The 21,432-nt window shown below is 40.1% G+C and overlaps 1 protein-coding gene across 1 annotated transcript in view; it reads left to right on the forward strand.

The window, feature by feature from the left end:
• GJC1 (gap junction protein gamma 1) overlaps window positions 1-20,838 on the forward strand; it is a 31,723-nt gene extending 10,885 nt beyond the window's left edge. Inside the window, exons 2-3 of the mRNA XM_065897011.1 lie at window positions 17,969-18,044; window positions 19,224-20,838. Of these exons, the coding sequence (XP_065753083.1) occupies window positions 19,244-20,434 (1,191 nt within the window). The 5' untranslated portion in view covers window positions 17,969-18,044; window positions 19,224-19,243 and the 3' untranslated portion in view covers window positions 20,435-20,838. The remainder of the gene's footprint in view (window positions 1-17,968; window positions 18,045-19,223) is intronic.
• Window positions 20,839-21,432: the final 594 nt, after the last annotated feature.

The raw sequence follows: 21,432 nt of genomic DNA on the forward strand, positions 1-21,432 counted from the left end.
TTTATATTTATTAAAGGTTGAGCAGTTCAAACAGATGTGCACTTCTCAGATTCACTTGGAAAGGAAAGCTTTCTTTTTTGAGCTTGGAAAAATTACTGGGAGTTGGGGGAGTATCTCAGTTCTTATTGAATTGTGTATCTGAAGCCATTGTCTCTTATCATACTTGAACTCTGAAAAGGAAAGAGGATGGGAAAATGTGTTTATGATCTGTGATATATCCTGGGAGGAAAATTATGTATGCATAGCTTGAATAGATTTATTTTGGTTACCAGTTAATTATGGTTACTAGTTCAATGAGAAATTTAAAGCAACCTTAGCATTTTGAACCCCAGCTAGAATGCTCTTAGTAGTTAAAAGCTTTATTTTCTACTGCTTTTTATTTATTTTGCCTCAGAAAACTGTTTTTTGCCATTTGGTTTTATAATTACATACATGTCAGTGTAGTTTCTTGATAGGAAAATGCAGATGGGAGCAGTGCTCAGAATAGTGCCCTTTAGCAAAGCCTTAAAGTAACAGGTTATTTTGGTTTAAAAAACTCCATTTAAGGCAGTATATTAGCATTTAGTATCTTGACTCAGGAGATGTATCTTTGGGGTTTGTAGTGAATCTCATGGGCACAGTCTTATCCCAACAGCAGAATCCTTGATATGAAGTGGAGTGATTAGGACAGGAAGTATGAGGTTTGTAACATTTTCGCATGTCAAGTAAACATTTAATAGAACTCATAAGGGACACTGGAAAGGTTTTGGTGGCTGTTTTAATAATCATTTTCTCAAGTAGAGGTAACTCTTTCCAAATATTCAATATCAGGCACTCAGTAACCAGCAGGTAGCAATGGCAACAACTATGCATTTCAAGGGAGTATTGAGTATGTTAATTTTCTGTGCTGCTTCTGGAGCATTTTAGAGTGAGTCTCTAAAGAAATGGGAAGAGCAGCATTATTATACTAACTGCTGTATAAGATATGTCAGAGGACTACTATCTTTTGATATATCCTTACAAATTAAGGATTACCCTGTACTCTCACCATCCTATATTTTACTCTAGGGTGAAATTTTATATAAGTTCTGTCGTGGACCCCCTTATGGAGGGGCTGTGTAGTAATTGTACCAAAGATTCTATGAGATAGTTAACTTTTCTGTGATGTATTCATTACTTAATTAGGTCTTCATGAAAGTAAAATATGTATGTATGCAAATATTATGAAATTTGTACCCCAACCTACTTTTTAAATTTCTCTTGGGGCTTTTGTTGCATAGGAAGGCTTTGCCAACTTCATTATTACATGTTTATTGTAGAAGATACTGAAAAGCAAATAGAAGAGAAAACATTCATAGGCAGTTGTTAATGTTGGTGTATTTCCATTCAGGCATATTATGTTATTGGGAGTTATTTTGTTTGTTTTCTGTCTCTTTACTACATATGAGCATTTTCTCACATAGTGAAACATTTTTTTTAAAACAGATCACAAATTGGCAGGCTTTACTCAGCCAATAAAATATCTGGCTCAATATTATTTAAAAATTTTTTTCTATTAGTTGCCAACATGAAAAAAAAAGGAGACAGGTAGAAGTGTAAATGAATACAACCCCCTTAGGAACAGTACTGATCTACTAAAGCTGACATATGCATACCCTACAACTAGCAATTCTGGGTCTAGGTATTCAACGGAAATGTACATATAATCACCAAAAGGCACATTTGGTGTGTTCACAGTAGCATTATTCACAATAGCTCCAAACTGGAGACTGCTCAAATGCCCATCAGAAGTAGAATGGATAAGTTGTGATATATACGCACTGGCGATATAATAAAGCAAAGAGAATGAACAGACTAGAGCTAAATGCAACAAGATTGGTGACTCAGCAGATGTTGAACACAAATCAGACACAGGGGCTTTCCTGGTGGCGCAGTGGTTGAGAGTCCACCTGCCGATGCAGGGGAGACGGGTTCGTGCCCCGGTCCGGGAAGATCCCACATGCCGCGGAGCTGCTAGGCCCGTGAGCCATGCCGCTGAACCTGTGCATCCAGAGCCTGTGCTCCGCAACGGGAGAGGCCGCAACAGTGAGAGGCCCACATACCGCAAAAAGAAAAAAAAAAAAAAATCAGACACAAGAGTGTATTCTTTTATTTAAAAAAATTTTTTAGAAGTGTATTCCTTATGAATCTGATACAAGAGAGTCCATTCTGTGATTCCATTTATGTAACGTTCAAGGACAGTTTAAACTAGTGGATCTCAATGTGGTATAATATTGTTCCCCAAGGGGTATTTGGCAGTATCTGGAGACATCTTTGGTTGTCACAACTGGAAGAGGCCAGGGATGCTGCAAAACATTCTACAGTGCAGAGGCCAGTCTCCCACAACAAAGAATTATCCAAGATGTCAATAGTGACGGTTTCCCTTGGGTAGGAAGGGGCATAACTGTGGCTCTGGGTGGCTGGTAATGCTTTGCTCTTGATTTCAGTGCTAGTTACATGGGTATGTGAAAATCCATTGAGCTGCACACGTAAATTTGTGCACCTTTCTCTAGGTATTTTATACTTCAATCAGAAAGTTACCCCCAGGGACTTCCTGGTGGCGCCGTGGTTAAGAATCCGCCTGCCAATGCAGGAGATATGGGTTCGAGCCCTGGTCTGGGAAGATCCCACATGCCGCAGAACAGCTAAGCCCATGCACCGCAACTACTGAAGCCCACGAGCCACAACTACTGAAGCCCGTGAGCCTAGAGCCCGTGCTCCGCAATAAGAGGAGCCACTGCAATGAGAAGCCCGTGCACCACAACAAGAGGATGTCCGCGTGCAGCAACGAAGACCCAACACAGAGGAAAAAAAGAAAAGAAAAGAAAAAAATTACCCCCAAATCAGGCTTCACATAAAAATCCAGGTTGAAGACTTATTTTGAAAGATATGACAGTCTGGTAACAACAACAGCTGTAGCTAACAATCAGTAGCTCCTCTTTAGTTGGTGCCTGTGTTGTCCAGGCCCCATTTTTCTGTTTCAGTTCCTTGTGTCACTTACTGGTGCCTAGACATTTAGAAAATGTCTTAAATGGCTTTTTTGATGTACGATTCACACACTGTACAGTTCACCTGTTTAAAATGTACAATTCAATGGTTTTAGTATATCCACCGGCTTGTGTAGCCATCACCTCAGTTTAATTTTAGAATTTTTTCATTCCCCCCAAAAGAAACCCCATACCTATTATCAGTCATTCCCTACTCTTCCCCATTCTCTCAGTCCTAGGCAACCACTAATCTACTTTTTGTCTCTATATAGTTGTAGACATTTGGATTTTGTGATCTCTGTTCTAAAACAAGATTTACAATAGTTGTACAGTATTTCCTCATAGAGATTATATCATAAATTATGTAAAATTTTTCTTTTATTGGGCATTCATTTAAGATATTTATTTTATAAATAAATATATTTATATTTTATTGGGCATTCATTTAAGATAAATTACTGGATGTGATGTTACTGATCAAAGGACATAAAACATTTTAAAGTTTCTGATAAATATTACCATAATGCCTTCCAGAAAGGTTGTATCAGACCATCCTCACCATCAGTGTATGATAATGTGTTTTGCAAATTTTGTGTTGTGACCCTAGTCATACTGGTAATGTTATATGTTTATTTTTTTAATTTTTTCTTAGACATGTCATTTTCCTAGACTGATGTCATCCTTTTGATTTGACTTAAGCTGTTTTGGACAAGTGTACCAATACTGTCCTTTTTTACATGAAGACAGTACCACTTACGATGCACTGTGAATGAACACATTATCCCAGGTTCCCCATACTTCTCCAGCTGGTTCCTGACGGTTCTTACATTCAAATAGAATGGCTTTTTGCCAGCATAGATTGACACTTCAACCCACAATGGTGTATTTTGTTTCCTTGTTAGTTAATGGAGCCAAGATTTCAAACTACTTTCTCTCCTTTATTTTATAATTTGATTTACAACAAATTTTGTGTTTCTTAAATATCGTCCATAGCCAAGAGCTCTTTTGAAAAACAAGTTGTTTTCATGTTTATAATATATAGATTACTGTTTGTAATACATAGATTAAGGCTGCCATAGTGCTTTTGCTTAGAAATTGTCACTAGCTAGTTATTAAACATCTATTATCACTCATGCAGAATTAACTTCCACTTAAAACGTTCCAGTTAAACAAAACTTCATTGTAAACCCTTTAATTGATTCTTTGTCTCTACACATAAAGCAGTCTCATTCAGGAATGTGAGTCTCTAGCACGATTCTTAATCGCTCAGCTCATAATCTGGGATGCCCAGATAGTTAATACTGTAGAATCATGGTGAGTCAATATTGAAATTTTTAATTTTAATCCAACCACAGATTTTCTGGGATGACTAGGAAGTGCCGTTTTGAAAATTTGACATCTTATTATTGTTTAATTTCACGGCTCTTACTTTGCTTCTTTCCTGTCCCTAGAGTTCAGAATTCCACATAATTTGTTGGTTGTTTTATGAATAGTACTCTGCCTGAGTTGATTTTCATCAACTGTTAGTAGAAGGGACCTTAATAATAATCTAATCTGATATTCTTCACTTATCTCACAAATGAAAAAGTGGAAAGAAGTATTTATTCCTGAAGTGCCTGTTAGAATCTCTTGGCTCCTAGTTAAGTGCTTGCTCTTAGTTTCACAAAATTCAAAGTTAGAATCACTTTTCTAGAATATTAGTTCATCCTGGATTTTTTGTTTAGAAAAGAAATTAAGGTGTTTTGTTTTTTTTTTTTTTTTTTTTTGTGGTACGTGGGCTTCTCACCGTTGTGGCCTCTCCCGTTGCGGAGCACAGGCTCCGGACCCACAGGCTCAGCGGCCATGGCTCACGGGGCCAGCAGCTCCGCGGCATGTGGGATCCTCCCGGACTGGGGCACGAACCCGCGTCCCCTGCATCAGCAGGCGGACTCTCAACCACTGCGCCACCAGGGAAGCCCAAAATTAAGGTTTTTAAATATGGTCTACCTATTATAGATTTTGAGGTTTAAAAAATTTTTTTTAATTAGAAGCAGATTAACACTTGGCTCTGACCCATTTGAACTCGGTTGTTGAATTTGTAAAACATTTAGAATAGCACTACTTATTTAAAATTTTTAAATTTCCTGGTTATTTTAATTTAGTGAGCATTAAAAAATTGACAAGGGGGCTTCCCTGGTGGCGCAGTGGTTGAGAATCTGCCTGCCAATGCAGGGGACACGGGTTCAAGCCCTGGTCTGGGAAGATCTCACAGGCCGCGGAGCAACTGGGCCCATGAGCCACAACTACTGAGCCTGCGCGTCTGGAGCCTGTGCTCCATAGCAAAAGAGGCCGCGATAGTGAGAGGCCCACGCACCACGATGAAGAGTGGCCCCCGCTTGCCACAACTAGAGAAAGCCCTCGCACAGAAACGAAGACCCAACACAGCCAAAAAGAAATAAATTTATTTTTTTAAAAAATTGACAAGGGACAAGTTACACACTTTTTTAGTTGTTGATCTGAAACCCTTGGGAGCTTTTTTTTTAAACATGAGTCTATGAGAAACTTTTCCAAAGATATATATATGAAAGATATTTTTGGATTAACGGTGTTTTTGTGGCCAACATTATAGTAAAGAGATTGTAATGGAAAAAATGAATCAGATAAACTGGAAAATGAAGCATTTCCCTGTAGAGTCACTATGCTATAAAATATGTTTAAACTTTAACAGATGATTCCAGTTATTTCCTCATCTTCTGTTGCATAGCATATATAACATTAAATACTTCTTGAATACAACTGTAGGTTTTTTTTAAGTGTTTGTAATTTCCTATAAGCTACTGTATTGCAGGCTTCTTGGTGGTAGGTGAATGCTAATTGCATGAATGAATTTACCATTTTAACCATTTTTTAAGTGTATAGGTCTGCGGCATTAAGTACATTTACATTGTTGTGCAAACATCATCACCATCTATCTCCAGAACTTTATCTTCCCAACTGAAACTCTTTACCCATTAAATGCTAACTCCCCATTCCTCCCAGCCCCTGGCAATCACCATTCTTCTTTCTCTCTCTATGAATTTTATTCTATAGCCCTCATATAAGTGGGCCCTCATATAAGTGGAAACGTAATATTTGTCCTTTTGTGACTGACTTCTTTCCCTTAGCATACTGTCTCCAAAGTTCATCAGCATTGTAGAATGTGTCAGAATTTCGTTCCTTTTAAGGCTGAATAACATTGTGGATATATACCATATTTTGTTTATTTATCTGTCAGTGGACACTTGTGTTGCTTCCACCTTTTGGCTGTTGTAAATAATGTGCTCTGAACATGGATGTACAAATATCTGTTTGTGTCCCTGCTTTCATTTCTTTTAGGTATACATCCTGAAGTAGAATTGCTGGATCATACGATAATTCTGTATTTAATGTATATATATATTTTTTCTTTTGCGGTACGCGGGCCTCTGTTGTGGCCTCTCCCGTTGCGGAGCACAGGCTTCGGACACGCAGGCCCAGCAGCCATGGCTCACGGGCCCAGCCACTCCACGGCATGTGGGATCTTCCCGGACCGGGGCACGAACCCATGCCCCCTGCATTGGCAGGCGGACTCTCAACCACTGCACCACCAGGGAAGCCCTATAGTTAATATTTTGAGAAAATCATAAGCATACCATTTTCTACAGCAGCTGCATCATTTTACATTCCCACCAGCAATGCACAACAATGACTCCAGTTTCTCCATAACTTTTTTAGCACTTGTTTCTTTTCTTTTAATAGTAGTCATCCTTTAGAGTATGAAATGGTATCTCACTGTGCATTATTTGTCTCATTTGCATTTCCCTAATGATTAATGATCATCTAAAACTTCTTATAGTTTAAACACAGATTGACCCAAGCCTTGTTTCTTGAAAAATGCATTAAAATCATTGGTGAAGGAGTGAGGAAACCAGTATTCTCATACTCTCAGTAGTGGAAATATAAGTAGGTACCGGCTTTTTGCAGGGGTGATTTGGTAATACATATTAAAAGCCTTAGAATTTTTGGAGAGATAGTGCATAAAGAAGCTGATCTTTTCTTAATAACACACAGTTTTTTCACAGTTTGTACAACTATTGACCCAGCAATTCTTTTAGAAAAATTTATCCTAAATCTATAACTGGGGATGTGTACAAAGTTATAAGTATTGTAATAAATCATTGTAAACAACTTAAATGTCTAACCATGGAAGATATGTTAAATTCTGATTCAGTAGGCCTGAGAGTGGGAATTGGGTAAGTATGACCTAGGAATCAGCATTTTGGACGTGTACTCTGAATAATTCTGATGAAGGTGGTCTGTGGACCACATCTGAGGAACATTTATTCATCATTACTTACATGCTTTAATTTCAGGTTCCATGGTGTGCTAAGGCCCTCTGCAAACTGGTCTTTGACTTCCCTGTTCAGCCTTCTCTACAACTACTTCCCAAACATCCTCCATCATGTTCCAGTCTAAGAGCCTTCTTGTGCAACTTTTCACTCACACCACTTTCTCCATCTGCCTTGCCTCTACTTCCCACCCCAGCTCTGCCTGGTGAAACCATACCCATTCTTCAGAGACCCACTTGTCTTCTGCAGTAAGCTTATACTATTTTTTTTTCTGGCTTCTTTGAGGTATAATTGACAGCTTATACTTCTTAGTTTGTAGGAATTGTCTCTTTTCCTTCTCTGAGTATTTTCACATTTTGTACTTCTATACCATTCCTTGTGTTCCGCCCTGAAATGATTGTATTAGTGAACATATTTTATATTTTCTATCTCCTATAAATTCATTTAGATCTTCTGTTAAATATAGCACACATTTATTGAGTTATTTTTGTATCCTGAGGGCTCAGAGAATTTTAAAAAACATGGACTTTCCCCTCAAGGAACTCATATTCCAGCAGAAGAAACGGATACTACTAACCTCAGTTTAATAGATTAAGTCCTGATATTTGTGGAATGAAAAATTATTAGGGACTTTCTGAGGAGGTTAAGTGAGGAGGTCAAGAAAACTTGAAGTGACCTTTGAGCTAGAACCTAAAGGATAAAAATTTTTCCAAGTAGGAAATTGTGGAAAGACCATGCAAAGCAGAGGAAAATCAATGAGCAGAGATTCAAATTTATTAAACCACTCAGTTAATAGTTCTAAGTGCCAGGGATACAAGAACAAAGTCCTTGTTTATCTATTGGCGTGACAGATAACGAACAAATTAACAAATAAAAAGTGTTTTAGGTAGTGTTGAGTGCTCTGAAGGAAAAAGGCAGGGTAAGGGTGTAGAGAGTGATGGAAGAATGTTATCATCGTAGGAAAGTGGTCAGGGAAGTCCTCACCACGGGAGGTGACATCTGAAGGGAAGCATTAATTGAAGTGAGGGAGTAAACTGTGAGGATGTCCAAGGGAAGTGGGTTTAATGGAGGGAAACAACAAATGCATATGTGAAAATGTATAGTGTAAGCTGATGAAAAATGTACAGGTGGTATTTAAATTTGGGGTTGAACAGAAATTAAGATGAACTCTTTTTAATTTGGCTGTGCAGTGCAGCTTGCAGGATCTTAGTTCCCCGACCGGGGACTGAACCTGCACCCTTGGCAGTGAAAGCGCTGAGTCCTAACCACTGGACCTCCAAGGAATTCATTACAAAGATGATCTTTTTATAAAACATTTAATTTCTGAAAAATATGTAAGTCTTTTTTAACTTTAAAAAGTTTGCAAAAGGATTTCTTTAAAATCTCAAGCAGACTTTATTCTGTAGGGCATGGAATGCTTTTAGCAGTGTTTTCTTTAAAAAGGCAACTTATTCATTTGGTTAAAAAAATAAGACAATGTAAAAAGATATTAATATAATCACGGACTTCCCTGATGGTACATTGGTTAAGTCTTGTGCTCCCGGTGCAGGGGGCCTATGTTCGGTGCCTGGTCAGGGAACTAGATCCCGAGTGCCACAACTAAGACCTGGCACAGCCAAATAATTAAGTAGATTAATAATCAAAGTCTTGATCCTACCCCATCTTCCTTAGTGTCCTCCCCCACTTTTATTCGTTTTTAAAAAAATGTATCCTTGTGTTTCTTTGTAGAAATATAAGCAAAAACACAGATTGATATTTTTTCTCCTTATGTAAAAGGCATATACATATATACACTTCCTTGCTGTTTTCACTAATTAAATGTTTTGAATATCTTTTAAATTAATTTTTGGCTGCACTGGGTCTTCGTTGCTGTGCGCGGGCTTTCTCTAGTTGTGGCAAGGGGGCGCTACTCTTTGTTGAGGTGCGTGGGCTTCTCATTGCAGTGGCTTCTCTGGTTGCAGAGCACGGGCTCTAGGTACACGGGTTTCAGTAGTTGTGGCACATGGGCTTAGTTGCTCTGTGGCATCTTCCTGGACCAGGGCTCGAACCCGTGTCCTCTGCATTGGCAGGCGGATTCTTAACCACTGCGCCACCAGGGAAGCCCTTGAATATCTTTCTATACAAGGAGAGCGTTCCTCATTATTTTTTACAGCCACGTGGTATTCTGTTGTGTAAATAGACCATAGTGCATTTAACCATTGCCTTGACAGTGGACATTTGAGTTATATAAAAACAGTGTTATAGTTTGATCATTCCCAAAAGTGAGATTACTGGGTCAAAGGATATAGATGTATTTGTGATTTTGTTAGATATTATCAAATTGCTATCAGAGGTTGTACCACTCCCATCAGTGATATGTGAGAATGTCTGTTTTTCCATAGCCTCTCCAACTTTTGGATTTTTGCCAGTGTCATAGGAGAAGAATTGTATCTTAGAGTAGTTTATTATTGAGATATAATTTACATGTGCTAAAATTTGTCCTTTTAAAGTGTACAGTTCAGTGGTTTTAGTATACTCACAAGGTTGTGTAACCACCACCACTGTCTAATTCCAAACATTTTCATTATCCCCAAAAGATACCCAGTATCCATTAACAGTCACAGTCCATTTCCCATAGCCCCTGACAACCACTAATCTGTCTCTACTGATTTGCCTTTTCTGGACATTTCATATAAATGGAATCATACAATAGGTGGCTTTTGTGTCTGACTTCTTTAACTTAGCATTATGTTTTCAAGGTTCATCCACGTTGTGCATTTTTAAAGGGGAATTTGTGTTTTTCTTTCTGTAGAATGTATGTTTTGAACTCTATATATTAGAAATTAGCTCTTTGCTTATAAAAAAGTTACTGAAACCTTTTCCCCCAGTTCATTGTTTTTCTTTTAATTTTTATTTATTTTTTGCTGCGTTGGGTCTTCATTGCTGTGCATGAGCTGTCTCTAGTTGCAGCGAGTGGGGGCTACTCTTCGTTGCGGAGCACAGTCTGTAGGCACACAGGCTTCAGTAGTTGTGGCTTGCGAGCTCAGTAGTTCTGGCTCGCGGGCTTAGCTGCTCTGTGGCATGTGGGATCTTCTTGGACCAGGGATTGAACCTGTGTCCCCTGCATTGGCAGGCGGATTCTTAACCACTGCGCCACCAGGCAAGTTCCCATTGTTTTTCAGTATTGCTTAGGTTGTTTTTTCTTTTAACCACGGAGACACTTTTTAGTTTTTGTACTCAGATTCATCTTTTCTTCTCATATCCAGAGTTATAACAGATATCAACTATGTTTTATTCTAATACTTTAAAAAGTCCGTCGTTGCCCCACTGGTTTGAGGAGCCACCTCCATTAGTGGTTTTTCAGCAAAGGAGTAACACAGATCCATTTTAGAGAGAGAATTCTAGTAGAGATGCAGGAAACAGGCTGAAGCAGGGAGAGAGTAGTGGGTATTGTTTATAACCTTTCAGGTTTTGGTGGGGTTTTTTTTACATTTTTGTTTTTCTTCTAGGATTTTTTTTTTTTTTGCGGTACGCGGGCCTCTCACTGTTGAGGCCTCTCCCGTTGCGGAGCACAGGCTCTGGACGCGCAGGCTCAGCGGCCATGGCTCACGGGCCCAGCCGCTCCGCAGCATGTGGGATCTTCCCGGACCGGGGCACGAACCCTTGTCCCCTGCATCGGCAGGCGGACTCTCAACCACTGCGCCACCAGGGAAGCCCTAGGATTTTTTAATGCATAAATTTTATTCATTTTCCAAAATTGGGATAATTCTGTTCCGTATCCTATATTTTTCCGTTAATACATCAGGAGCATTTTTCTAAATGTTTGAATTAATTTATTGAACAGATTTATTGAGAACCTACTACCATTTGTCAGGCTGTGGGGTTTTAGATATTGGGGATTAAAGAACAAAATCCTGGGCTTCCCTGGTGGCGCAGTGGTTGAGAGTCCGCCTGCCGATGCAGAGGACACGGGTTCGTGCCCCGGTCCGGGAGGATCCCACATGCCGCGGAGCGGCTGGACCCGCTGAGCCTGCGCTTCCGGAGCCTGTGCTCCGCAACGGGAGAAGCCACAACAGTGAGAGGCCTGCGTACCGCAAAAAAAAAAACAAAAACAAAATCTTGCCTTCAGGGAGCTTATGTTCTATAAACAATAAAATTGTAAAATAAAAATTATGTGAGGGTTAAGTGCTATAAAGAAAATTAAAGGGGCTAGAGAATGACATGTTATTTTAGGAAAGTGGTCTGAGGAAAGTTAAGGAGATGACTTTTGAGCAGACTTGAATGAAATGAGAGAGTGTTCTGCTAATATCTATGAAATAAAGAAGTTCAAAGCAGTGAAAATAGCAAGTACAGAAATCTTGAGGCAAAAGTATGGCATGATTGGTATGATCAGAGAGGAATAGTGAGGATGTAGATATCCCTAAATCGGAATGAGCAAGAGGGAGAATGGAAGGTGATGAGACCGGAAGTGTGCTCGTAGCTGTATGATAAAGGGCCTTGTAGACTATAGTAAAGACTTTGGGTTTTGTTCTGAGAGAGTTTTGAGCAGAAGAGGGACATGATCTGACTTACTTTCTAAAAGCTTTACTCTGGTTGCTTTTTGGAGAAGAGATCTGAGAGGCATAAGAGCATAAGCTAGGGGACCAATTAGAAGACTCTTGCTTTTACAATAATCTTGGTTAGAGTTGAAGGGGGCTTGGATCAGAGTTGATGGCAGTGGAGGTGGAAAGAAGTGGTTGGATTGTGGGTATATTTTGAAGATAGAACTGACAGGATTTGCTGGTATAGTTTGCCTATGGAGTGAGAAAAAGGAGTGAGGTTGCCTTGAAGGTTTTGGCCTAAAAAACTGCATGAATGGCGAAACTACTTACTGAGTTTGGGAAAACTGCAGACAGAGTAAGAGTAGCTCTTTGGAGGATGGGAGGATTGGTTTGGGTTATGTTAAATTTCAGGTGCCTATTAGAAATCCGAGAGAAGATGTTGAGTAGCAGATGAATTTCAAGTCTGAAGTTTCAGAGAGATATTGGAGCAAAGTGGGACATCATTTCCAGCTTGGATTCTGGTGGAAGAACCAGCAAAGAGCACTGAAAAGGAGGCTAATAAGATAGGACAAAAATCAGGATATGTATTTAGAAGTTTGGAAAAGGAAAAGTAAGACAGAAGTAGAAACTGAAAAATAATAGCCATGAGAGTTTGATATCAGGCTGACCAGTCCCTCATTGCCTCCCACCCCCAACTCATCCATAGGCAACCACTGACGTGCTTTATGTCATTATAGATTAGTTTGTGTTTTCTAGAATTTTATATAAATGGAATCATACAGTGTGTGCCTTTTTTTTTTTGCCTGGCTTCTTTGGTCTAATTATTTTGAGATGCATCCATGCTATGCGTATCAGTAGCTTCTTGCTGAGTATTATACCGCTGTGTGAGTGTACCACAATTTGTTTACTCATCAACCTGCTGATGGGCATTTGTGTTGTTTCCAGGTTTTGGCTATTACAGATAAAATTGTTGTGAACATTTGTGTGCAAGTCATTTTATAGACATACGGTTTTACTTCTTGCCTAGGAGCAGAAGGGCTGGATCATATAGTTGGTATATGTTTAACTTCTAAGAAACTGCCAGACCATTTTCCAAAGTGATTATACTATTTTACATTCCTACTTGTATGAGAGTACCAGTTTTTCCGCATCCTCACCAACACTAGGTATGGTTATTCTTTTCTTTTCTTTTTTTAAATTTATTTATTTATTTTTGGCTGCATTGGGTCTTCGTTGCTGCGCGCGGGCTTTCTGTAGTTGTGGCGAGCAGGGGCTACTCTTTGTTGTGGTGCGGTGGCTTCTCTTGTTGCACGGCACGGGCTCTAGGCACGTGGGCTTCAGTAGTTGTGGCTCGTGGGCTCTAGAGCGCAGGCTCAGTAGTCGTGGTGCATGAGCTTAGTTGCTCTGTGGCATGTGGGGTCTTCCTCAATCAGGGCTCGAACCCATATCCCCTGCATTGACAGGCAGATTCTTAACCACTGCACCACCAGGGAAGTCCCTCTGTGTGCTTTTTTAGTGGTTGTTTTAGGTATTACACTGTACATACATAATGTATTGCCATCATTGGTGTCACATTTTATAGATTTCAGTGAAGTACAGACACCTCCCTTTATATCCCTTTACCCTCCCTGCTGCATTTATACCAGGGTTCACTGCTTCATGAGGCTGCTTATTCCATTTTTGGACAGGCTGATGCAGTGGGAATCTAGGAGGAAAAAAATAGAGAGAGAAGAGATTGCAGTGAAAAATGTAAGGCAAATCCGATAGGAATGCATTTATTCATTTGTTTGTCAAATGTTTATTTAGCACTTAAAATGGCCAATCAGAGACTTCTCTGGTGGCACAGTGGTTAAGAATCCCCCTGCCAATACAGGGGACTCGGGTTCAAGCCCTGGTCCGAGAAGATCCCACATGCCGCGGAGCAACTAAGCCCGTGAACCACAACTACTGAGCCCACGTGCCACAACTACGGAAACCCGTGCGCCTAGAGCCTGTGCTCCGCAACTAGAGAAGCCACCGCAATGAGAAGCCCCCGCACCGCAATGAAGAGTAGCCCCGGCTCACGGCAACTAGAGAAAGCCTGCGTGCAGCAATGAAGACCCAACACAGCCAAAAATAAATAAATAAGGTAATTAATTTTTTTAAAAAATGGCCAATCATCGGGCTAGATGCTAGGGAAGCAGAGATAAAAGATGTGTCTAACATCTAGGGGCTCCCAGTACAGTTGAGGTGGTAAGACAAAAAGTTGCAGCAACACTGGTAGTGATGGTAATAATGGTGCTTGCCTTGAGACCAGGCACAGTTCTGAGCACTTCATGTGTATACCATCTTTGTATCTACCCTTTTACAAGCATTTTCACCCCTGAACTAAATTTACCACCTTCTGTGTCACTCTTCTCAATGCCCAAAGAAGTTATCCTTCTTAGTGAAAAAAAAACATTTTTGTTGAAGATACCATTTTTCTAGTTTATTCTTCCCTTCCAACTGCCAAGAAACAACCTTGGAGTTCTTTTTGGGTTTTATGTTTTGTTGTTGTTTGTTTTGGGGGGTTTTGTTTTGTTTTAACTTTCAATTCATTCTATGTGTAAGATCTTAAACCCTGAAATTTCCCCCTTTGATTTTTTTTTTCCAATTTCTTTTGGCAGCAGAACTAACCCCCCACCTTTAATCTTTGTGAGTTTATTATTTAGTTTAATTCCGATTCCAAAGATTGGGGTGAGGTGCCCTCCTCTGTATTCACATGGGGCCTGTACATAGTTCCACCTCATCTGGAATGTAATTCTTTACTAGTAGTTAAAAGCTGAGACTGGAACAAGACTGGCTGACTTCAGATTCTAGTTTCACCTCTTAATACCTGGATGATCTCAGGCAAATTTTATAAACTTTCTGGACCTCATTTCTTCATCTTTAAAATAGATCTAATCATATAATCCACCTCCAGAGATAATCCAAATAATGAGCTTTTATATTTAATCTTCAAAGATCCTGAGTTTTAGACATGCAGTAAACTTTGACTTGATCCTGTTAGGATGTAACTGATAGAAAGCTCTTCAAATATAAATAATTTGGGAGGGGATTACTTAATTTATTACCGTGTTGATACCAAGTACTTTTTAAAATTCTATTTTCTAGTGTAAGACAAGGTAGATTTGAAAGTTATTTGGAAAACAGACTAAAAATAGCACATTTGATTTCTGTCCAGTAAATGTTATAAAAGCAAACATGATTTTCTTAAGTATGTGTTGGGGGGTGGAGAGAGAATTGAAAATCCTATTAAATGTCAAATGATTGATGTCTGTACTGTATTAAGAATACATTCTGGGGCTTCCCTAGTGGCGCAGTGGTTAAGAATCCGCCTGCCAATGCAGGGGACACAGGTTCAAGCCCTGGTCTGGGAAGATCCCACATGCCGTGGAGCACCTAAGCCTGTGCGCCACAACTACTGAGCCTGCGCTCTGGGGCCCACGAGCCACAACTACTGAAGCCCGTGCACCTAGAGCCCATGCTCCACAACAAGAGAAGCCCACGCGCCGCAACGAAGGGTAACCCTGCTCGCCGCAACTAGAGAAAGCCCACGTGCAGCAACAAAGACCCAACACAGCCAAAAATTAAATAAATAAATAAATTTATTAAAAAAAAAAAAAAAAAAGAATACATTCTGCAGATAAATGGGCAAAAGGATAGAAATAGTTCACAAAGAAGGAGGAATATAGGGGAAGGGTATCCTGCTGTATTAAAAACATACAAATTGACATAATTTTGAAATACCATTTTACACCTAGCAAAGTAGCATGACAGACAGTGCTGATGAGGTTGAGGTAAAATTGTACTCATTCATTGCCAGGCATTGTAAACTGCTAAGACCTTTTTAGAAAGTCAAATGACAGTACAGAGCAAAAACCACGCAGACTTACATTTCTTGTGTCCTGATAATAGCACTTCCTAGAATTTGTCTATAGATAAATTCAACCAAAGTATAAAGGATATATTCAAGAAGACATTAAGTGTCAAAATACTAAATCAGTTGGCTTTCCTGATTGGCAAAAAATATTTAGGTGTTTGGCATCCCCCTACCTCTCACCACCACTCATCACATGCTCCCATATTTTCCATTCATAGAGTACGGAAATGATTTTTATTTTTTCACGAGAGCTGTTCACAGGTTAGTTGCATGCTCTCACTCCCTACTCTATAACCAAGTCTGTTTGCTGAAACAAGGAAGTCAGAGAAGACTGTGTTCTGAATCTTAGGCTTCTGGTAGGAGAGCGAAAACATGTTTCTGAGAAAAGGGAATTTTAGTGGAGCAAGAACACAGCAAGACCACACTTGGCAGTGACACGTTTTTGCTTAGAAATGTCAATTCCAGAACCCACCATTATACTCATTCAGTTTTTTCTCCTCTCTCACACCCTCCCTCCCTCTTCCCCTTTCCACCCCACCCCCCAAATTGGAGGAGTCTACTCTGATACTGAAGCCTTTCTCTTAATGCTTACAAGGAGAAGAAAGGGATTTGGAAAGGGAAGAGTATCAAAGAAAAACCTACTGACAGCTCAGTAGATCCACAGTGGTGATGCTGCCATTTGATTAGGAAGCCCATGGTTATTTTAGAAAGAAAATCACCCATCACCCATTTTATGAGATGCTGAAGCTACATTACTTTACACATCATTTATACTCAAGGTTCAGGTATAGGGTGCTATGGCACTTATAAGTACCCACGGAAAACCAGGCTCTAAGGGTTCATCATTGTCTAGGCCTACAGCTTAACCAGTATGCAGTGTGTATTTCTGGATGTGTTTAAGTGGCTGCTTTATAACTTATAAGCTTTGAAGGGTTTGTCACTAATTTCCCCCTGAACTGTTGAGAAATTATTTCATAGCAATAATTATTAAAAAGGTACCCATTTGTTTTCGGTATGGATGGCAGTGTAGAGGATGAGCTTCCTAACTAATTAACAATTGCACTTTCATGATTTTGGCTTTTTGGAACAAATAGAATTTCAGGCTTTAAGGGAAATGCTTTAGCTATATGTGGCGTTTGGGGAAAATGAATCTGGACTTGTGGACGTGAATCATTATTGAGTTCTGTGTTGGAAATCTGGCTTACATCACCATTTAAGGACTGCATATTATTTACTTCTTGTGGTGTGGTTTTATAACTTGTGTATGCAGTGAGAGAAGTGGTGAGCTCAGCTGGACGTCAGGGCTGGAAATAAGAGTTGTACTTGAAGTCCTACGGTGAGATCTTTGTGTGGTTGGATTCTGTATGTGAATCTTCGTACTTGCATGTTATGCAGATGCCTGAGCTTTTCTTCTTCTTCTTCATTGACCTTTTGGGAACTGTTCTGAGTTTTTTTGATATATCTTTTTTATTAAGTTATTTTGAACACATAATAACTTGGAACACTCAGGGATTGTTTTACATTCATTTATTAAATTAAATGATAGTAAGTGCGGATGATTCTTGGCCATAGCTATTCCATAGTTTGCAGAACTTGATAATGAGCAATAATTTGTCCTATATATATAGTTTTTAATCACAATACAGATGCAGGTGTTTTCCTTCTTGAGCAGTTGAGTCTGTAAATCACCTTCTGTGGATATGGGTGTCCCAATGACTGAGAGCCAGCTGTTGGGTGTTTTAACTAAACAGCTCGCTCCTAGTTGGCTGCTCAGATCCCATTGAGAGAGGTATTGGCTGCTCCAGAGAATGGAACAGGAATAGAGCACACAGGGTGAAGATTTTTGCAAGGCCTTTAGTGACCCAGTTTAAATTTGGTGAAATTTTCTACTTTGGCTTTTTCCTATAGGAGGTGCCAGAGTGCATCTGCTTCAGATTTTCACCAATGACTCATCTTCCTGTCATATTTTCTTAGACTACAGTGACGTAAGACTCTTCGAGTCACTGTTAGGTAGTTTCTCCTACCACATATAGGAGAAGAGAACAGTGATATTCAAACTCAAGCCTGTTTCCATCTCATGCTGATTGATTCCTATGGTACATAGAAAACTGTTTCTCCCTGAAAATGGCATCCTAGTGATTTATTGTTTTCTGTGGGAGGAAACTTATGACCTTCTCTTTTCTTTTTCCCTTCCAGAGGGAATCTGGAAAACTTGTAAGCAAAACATCATTTCTCTTAGAAAATTTTGGATAACAGAAATTCTGGATAACAGGTAAAAAGTATATTTAAATTTCTTTGGTGATGCTGATAATCAACTATTATCAGCAGAAGTAAACCAAGAGAGGGAAGATAGAAGAGGAAAGCTAGGTGTGCTGTGTCGCAGGGGCTGTATTAGGGATTTTACATACATTATCTCATTTGATGGTTTTTACCTGGATTCTGGACATAGATCTAAGAATCTCAGAATAAAACTATCCTTCAAAATGCTGTTTTAAGTGGATTTGTCTATTGATTGGATTTTTAATGTCCTCACAATTCAATCTACAGGCATTTTTAAACTTCTACCATAAACAAAATACAGAAATATAATACAGAATGCTAGAATCTCTGTGATGCAGCCTAGCTCAGGAGTGTCTTCCTTGTTTCTTTCTGTCTTTTATTTTAGTTCTTGATCTTTGCCAGTTATTTGCAGCTGTACTATCTCCTTAATTCTTTTTTAATACTTTATCACCAGGTCCAAAATTTAACTTTCCTGATAAGGTACCTCTTCACAATGGAGTCCATCCATCCCAGGTGTCCCCATTATGTTCTCAGTGGCAGTCTTACTGTGACCAAATAGCCATACTTCTGTGCTATTTTCTTATCTATATTCCACAAAGTTCGAAGGTCTTATGAAATAATACTGTATGTAAAAAATCCAGTATAGGGCTTCCCTGGTGGCGCAGTGGTTGAGAGTCCGCCTGCCGATGCAGGGAACACGGGTTCGTGCCCCGGTCCAGGAGGATCCCACATGCCGCGGAGCGGCTGGGCCCGTGAGCCATGGCCACTGAGCCTGCGTGTCCGGAGCCTGTGCTCCGCATCGGGAGAGGTCACAGCAGTGAGAGGCCCGCGTACCGCAAAAAAAAAAAAAAAAAAAAATCCAGTATACTTTGGGATATATATCTCAAATGATAGCTGTAATTTTACCTTTTAAGCTAAGGAAGACACGAAAACTAATCAGACTTCCTAGGACCCTGTAGGTCCAAACCAGTGCTCTTAGACTGAGGTGAATGGTCCTACCTGATGGTAGTATAGAGAGTGAGGTGCTATTTATTCTAACAATCATTCTAGTATGAGCCTTGAAGATAAATTTCAAGTATGTAGAGAAGTAGTTCCTAGAGATATCATCAATGAAAAAATTAAGATTTTAATATTTGCTGATTTTCCTTTGGTATTTTTTCATTTTCATCAGGGTGAACCAGTTCAGTCACCATGAGTTGGAGCTTCCTCACTCGCCTGCTAGAGGAGATCCACAACCACTCCACGTTCGTGGGGAAGATCTGGCTCACTGTATTGATCGTCTTCCGGATTGTCCTTACAGCTGTAGGAGGAGAGTCCATCTATTACGACGAGCAAAGCAAATTTGTGTGCAACACAGAGCAGCCAGGCTGCGAGAACGTCTGCTATGATGCCTTTGCACCCCTCTCCCACGTGCGCTTCTGGGTGTTCCAGATCATCCTGGTGGCCACCCCCTCAGTGATGTACCTGGGCTACGCCATTCATAAGATTGCCAAAATGGAGCACGGTGAAGCAGACAAGAAGGCTGCTCGGAGCAAACCCTATGCAATGCGTTGGAAACAGCACCGGGCTCTGGAAGAGACAGAAGAGGACCATGAAGAGGATCCCATGATGTATCCAGAAATGGAATTAGAAAGTGAAAAAGAAAATAAAGATCAGAACCAATCTAAACCGAAGCATGATGGCCGACACCGGATTCAGGAGGACGGGCTCATGAAAATCTATGTGCTGCAGCTGCTGGCAAGGACCGTGTTTGAGGTGGGCTTTCTGATAGGGCAGTACTTCCTGTATGGCTTCCAAGTCCACCCATTTTACGTGTGCAGCAGGCTTCCTTGCCCTCATAAGATAGACTGCTTTATTTCCAGACCCACTGAGAAGACCATCTTTCTCCTGATAATGTATGGTGTCACAGGCCTTTGCCTGTTGCTTAACATTTGGGAGATGCTTCATTTAGGGTTTGGGACAATTCGAGACTCACTAAACAGTAAAAGGAGGGAACTGGAAGATCCGGGTGCTTATAATTATCCTTTCACTTGGAACACACCATCTGCTCCCCCTGGCTATAACATTGCCGTCAAACCGGATCAAATCCAGTACACCGAGCTGTCCAACGCTAAGATTGCCTACAAGCAAAACAAGGCCAACATCGCCCAGGAACAACAGTACGGCAGCCATGAGGACAACCTCCCAGCTGACCTGGAGACCCTGCAGAGGGAAATCAAAATGGCTCAGGAACGCCTGGATCTGGCAATCCAGGCCTACAGTCACCAAAACAACCCCCATGGCCCCCGGGACAAAAAAGCCAAAGTGGGGTCCAAGGCTGGGTCCAACAAAAGCAGTGCTAGTAGCAAATCGGGGGATGGGAAGACCTCCGTCTGGATTTAACCTTGGCTGGGCTTAAAACTTGTGCTTTTCGTAGTTCACGGTAAGCAGCGGCTCACAGAATAACGACTTCCACTGAGTAAACATTCGGCTCTGGTTATTTTCAGGGATGCTGTTGGCTCATGATCCAAGCTCAGGGGACTCTGAAGTGGGGGCTGGGACAGGGGGAAAGAACGGGAAACACAGTGTTCCTGGACACATGTTCCAGCAATAATACAGTTGCAGAACTTTACATTTGTGTCTTCCAGATCTGGAAAAGAACAGATATATTTAAATCATTCTTCTTGAACAGTTTTTGTATGTACAGTATTATGGTACTTTTTTTTTTAGTATGAGAACTTTTCTTTGTATTTGTATATTGGACCACTGTAGCTATACTTTTATATTAAAGGGGAAATAATCCTTAAGGTAATGCCTATTAGGCTAGTGTTATTACTTTGTTCAGCAAATTCTACCCTGGATTTAAAGTTTTAATAGATGCTACATACCTAATAAAAGTGCCTCTGTGTTGCAGGGAAGATTTCAGATATGTAAGGAGCTGGAGAAGGATGAATCAGTTCTCAGTCTTGGAAAGAAAGTCCATAGTAGAGGGAGGTTGAGATCTCTCTTTGACTTGAGAAATCTTTGAATCTCGTTCATGTGTCCAGATTTGTATCTAGTCTTTGAAAACCTATTTGTGTTTTCAAAGAAGATAAAGTGATTCACTGCAGAAGTCCTTTAAATATCAAGCCTTGCCAGTATATGCTTTGATGGTGTGTATATAATGTCAGTTCTTTCAAAAGGCTGTTGCACAAAGCTGTCCTCATCCAGTAGCAGTGTGGAGACCCTGGCTAGAAGTGTTCTAAGATTCCTCTGTCACAAAACAAAGGCACTCCTGGGAAATAAGCCCTGATAAGATGTTTAGCTGTGGACCTGTTTGATTTGCCTTAAATCTGTATCCAAAAACCTGCCTCTCTGGTTTCTTAAGAAGCCAGTGATGGATACTTTTTTTATATGGTAAC

The sequence above is a fragment of the Phocoena phocoena genome, chromosome 19, assembly GCF_963924675.1.
Source record: "Phocoena phocoena chromosome 19, mPhoPho1.1, whole genome shotgun sequence".
Lineage (NCBI taxonomy): Eukaryota > Metazoa > Chordata > Mammalia > Artiodactyla > Phocoenidae > Phocoena > Phocoena phocoena.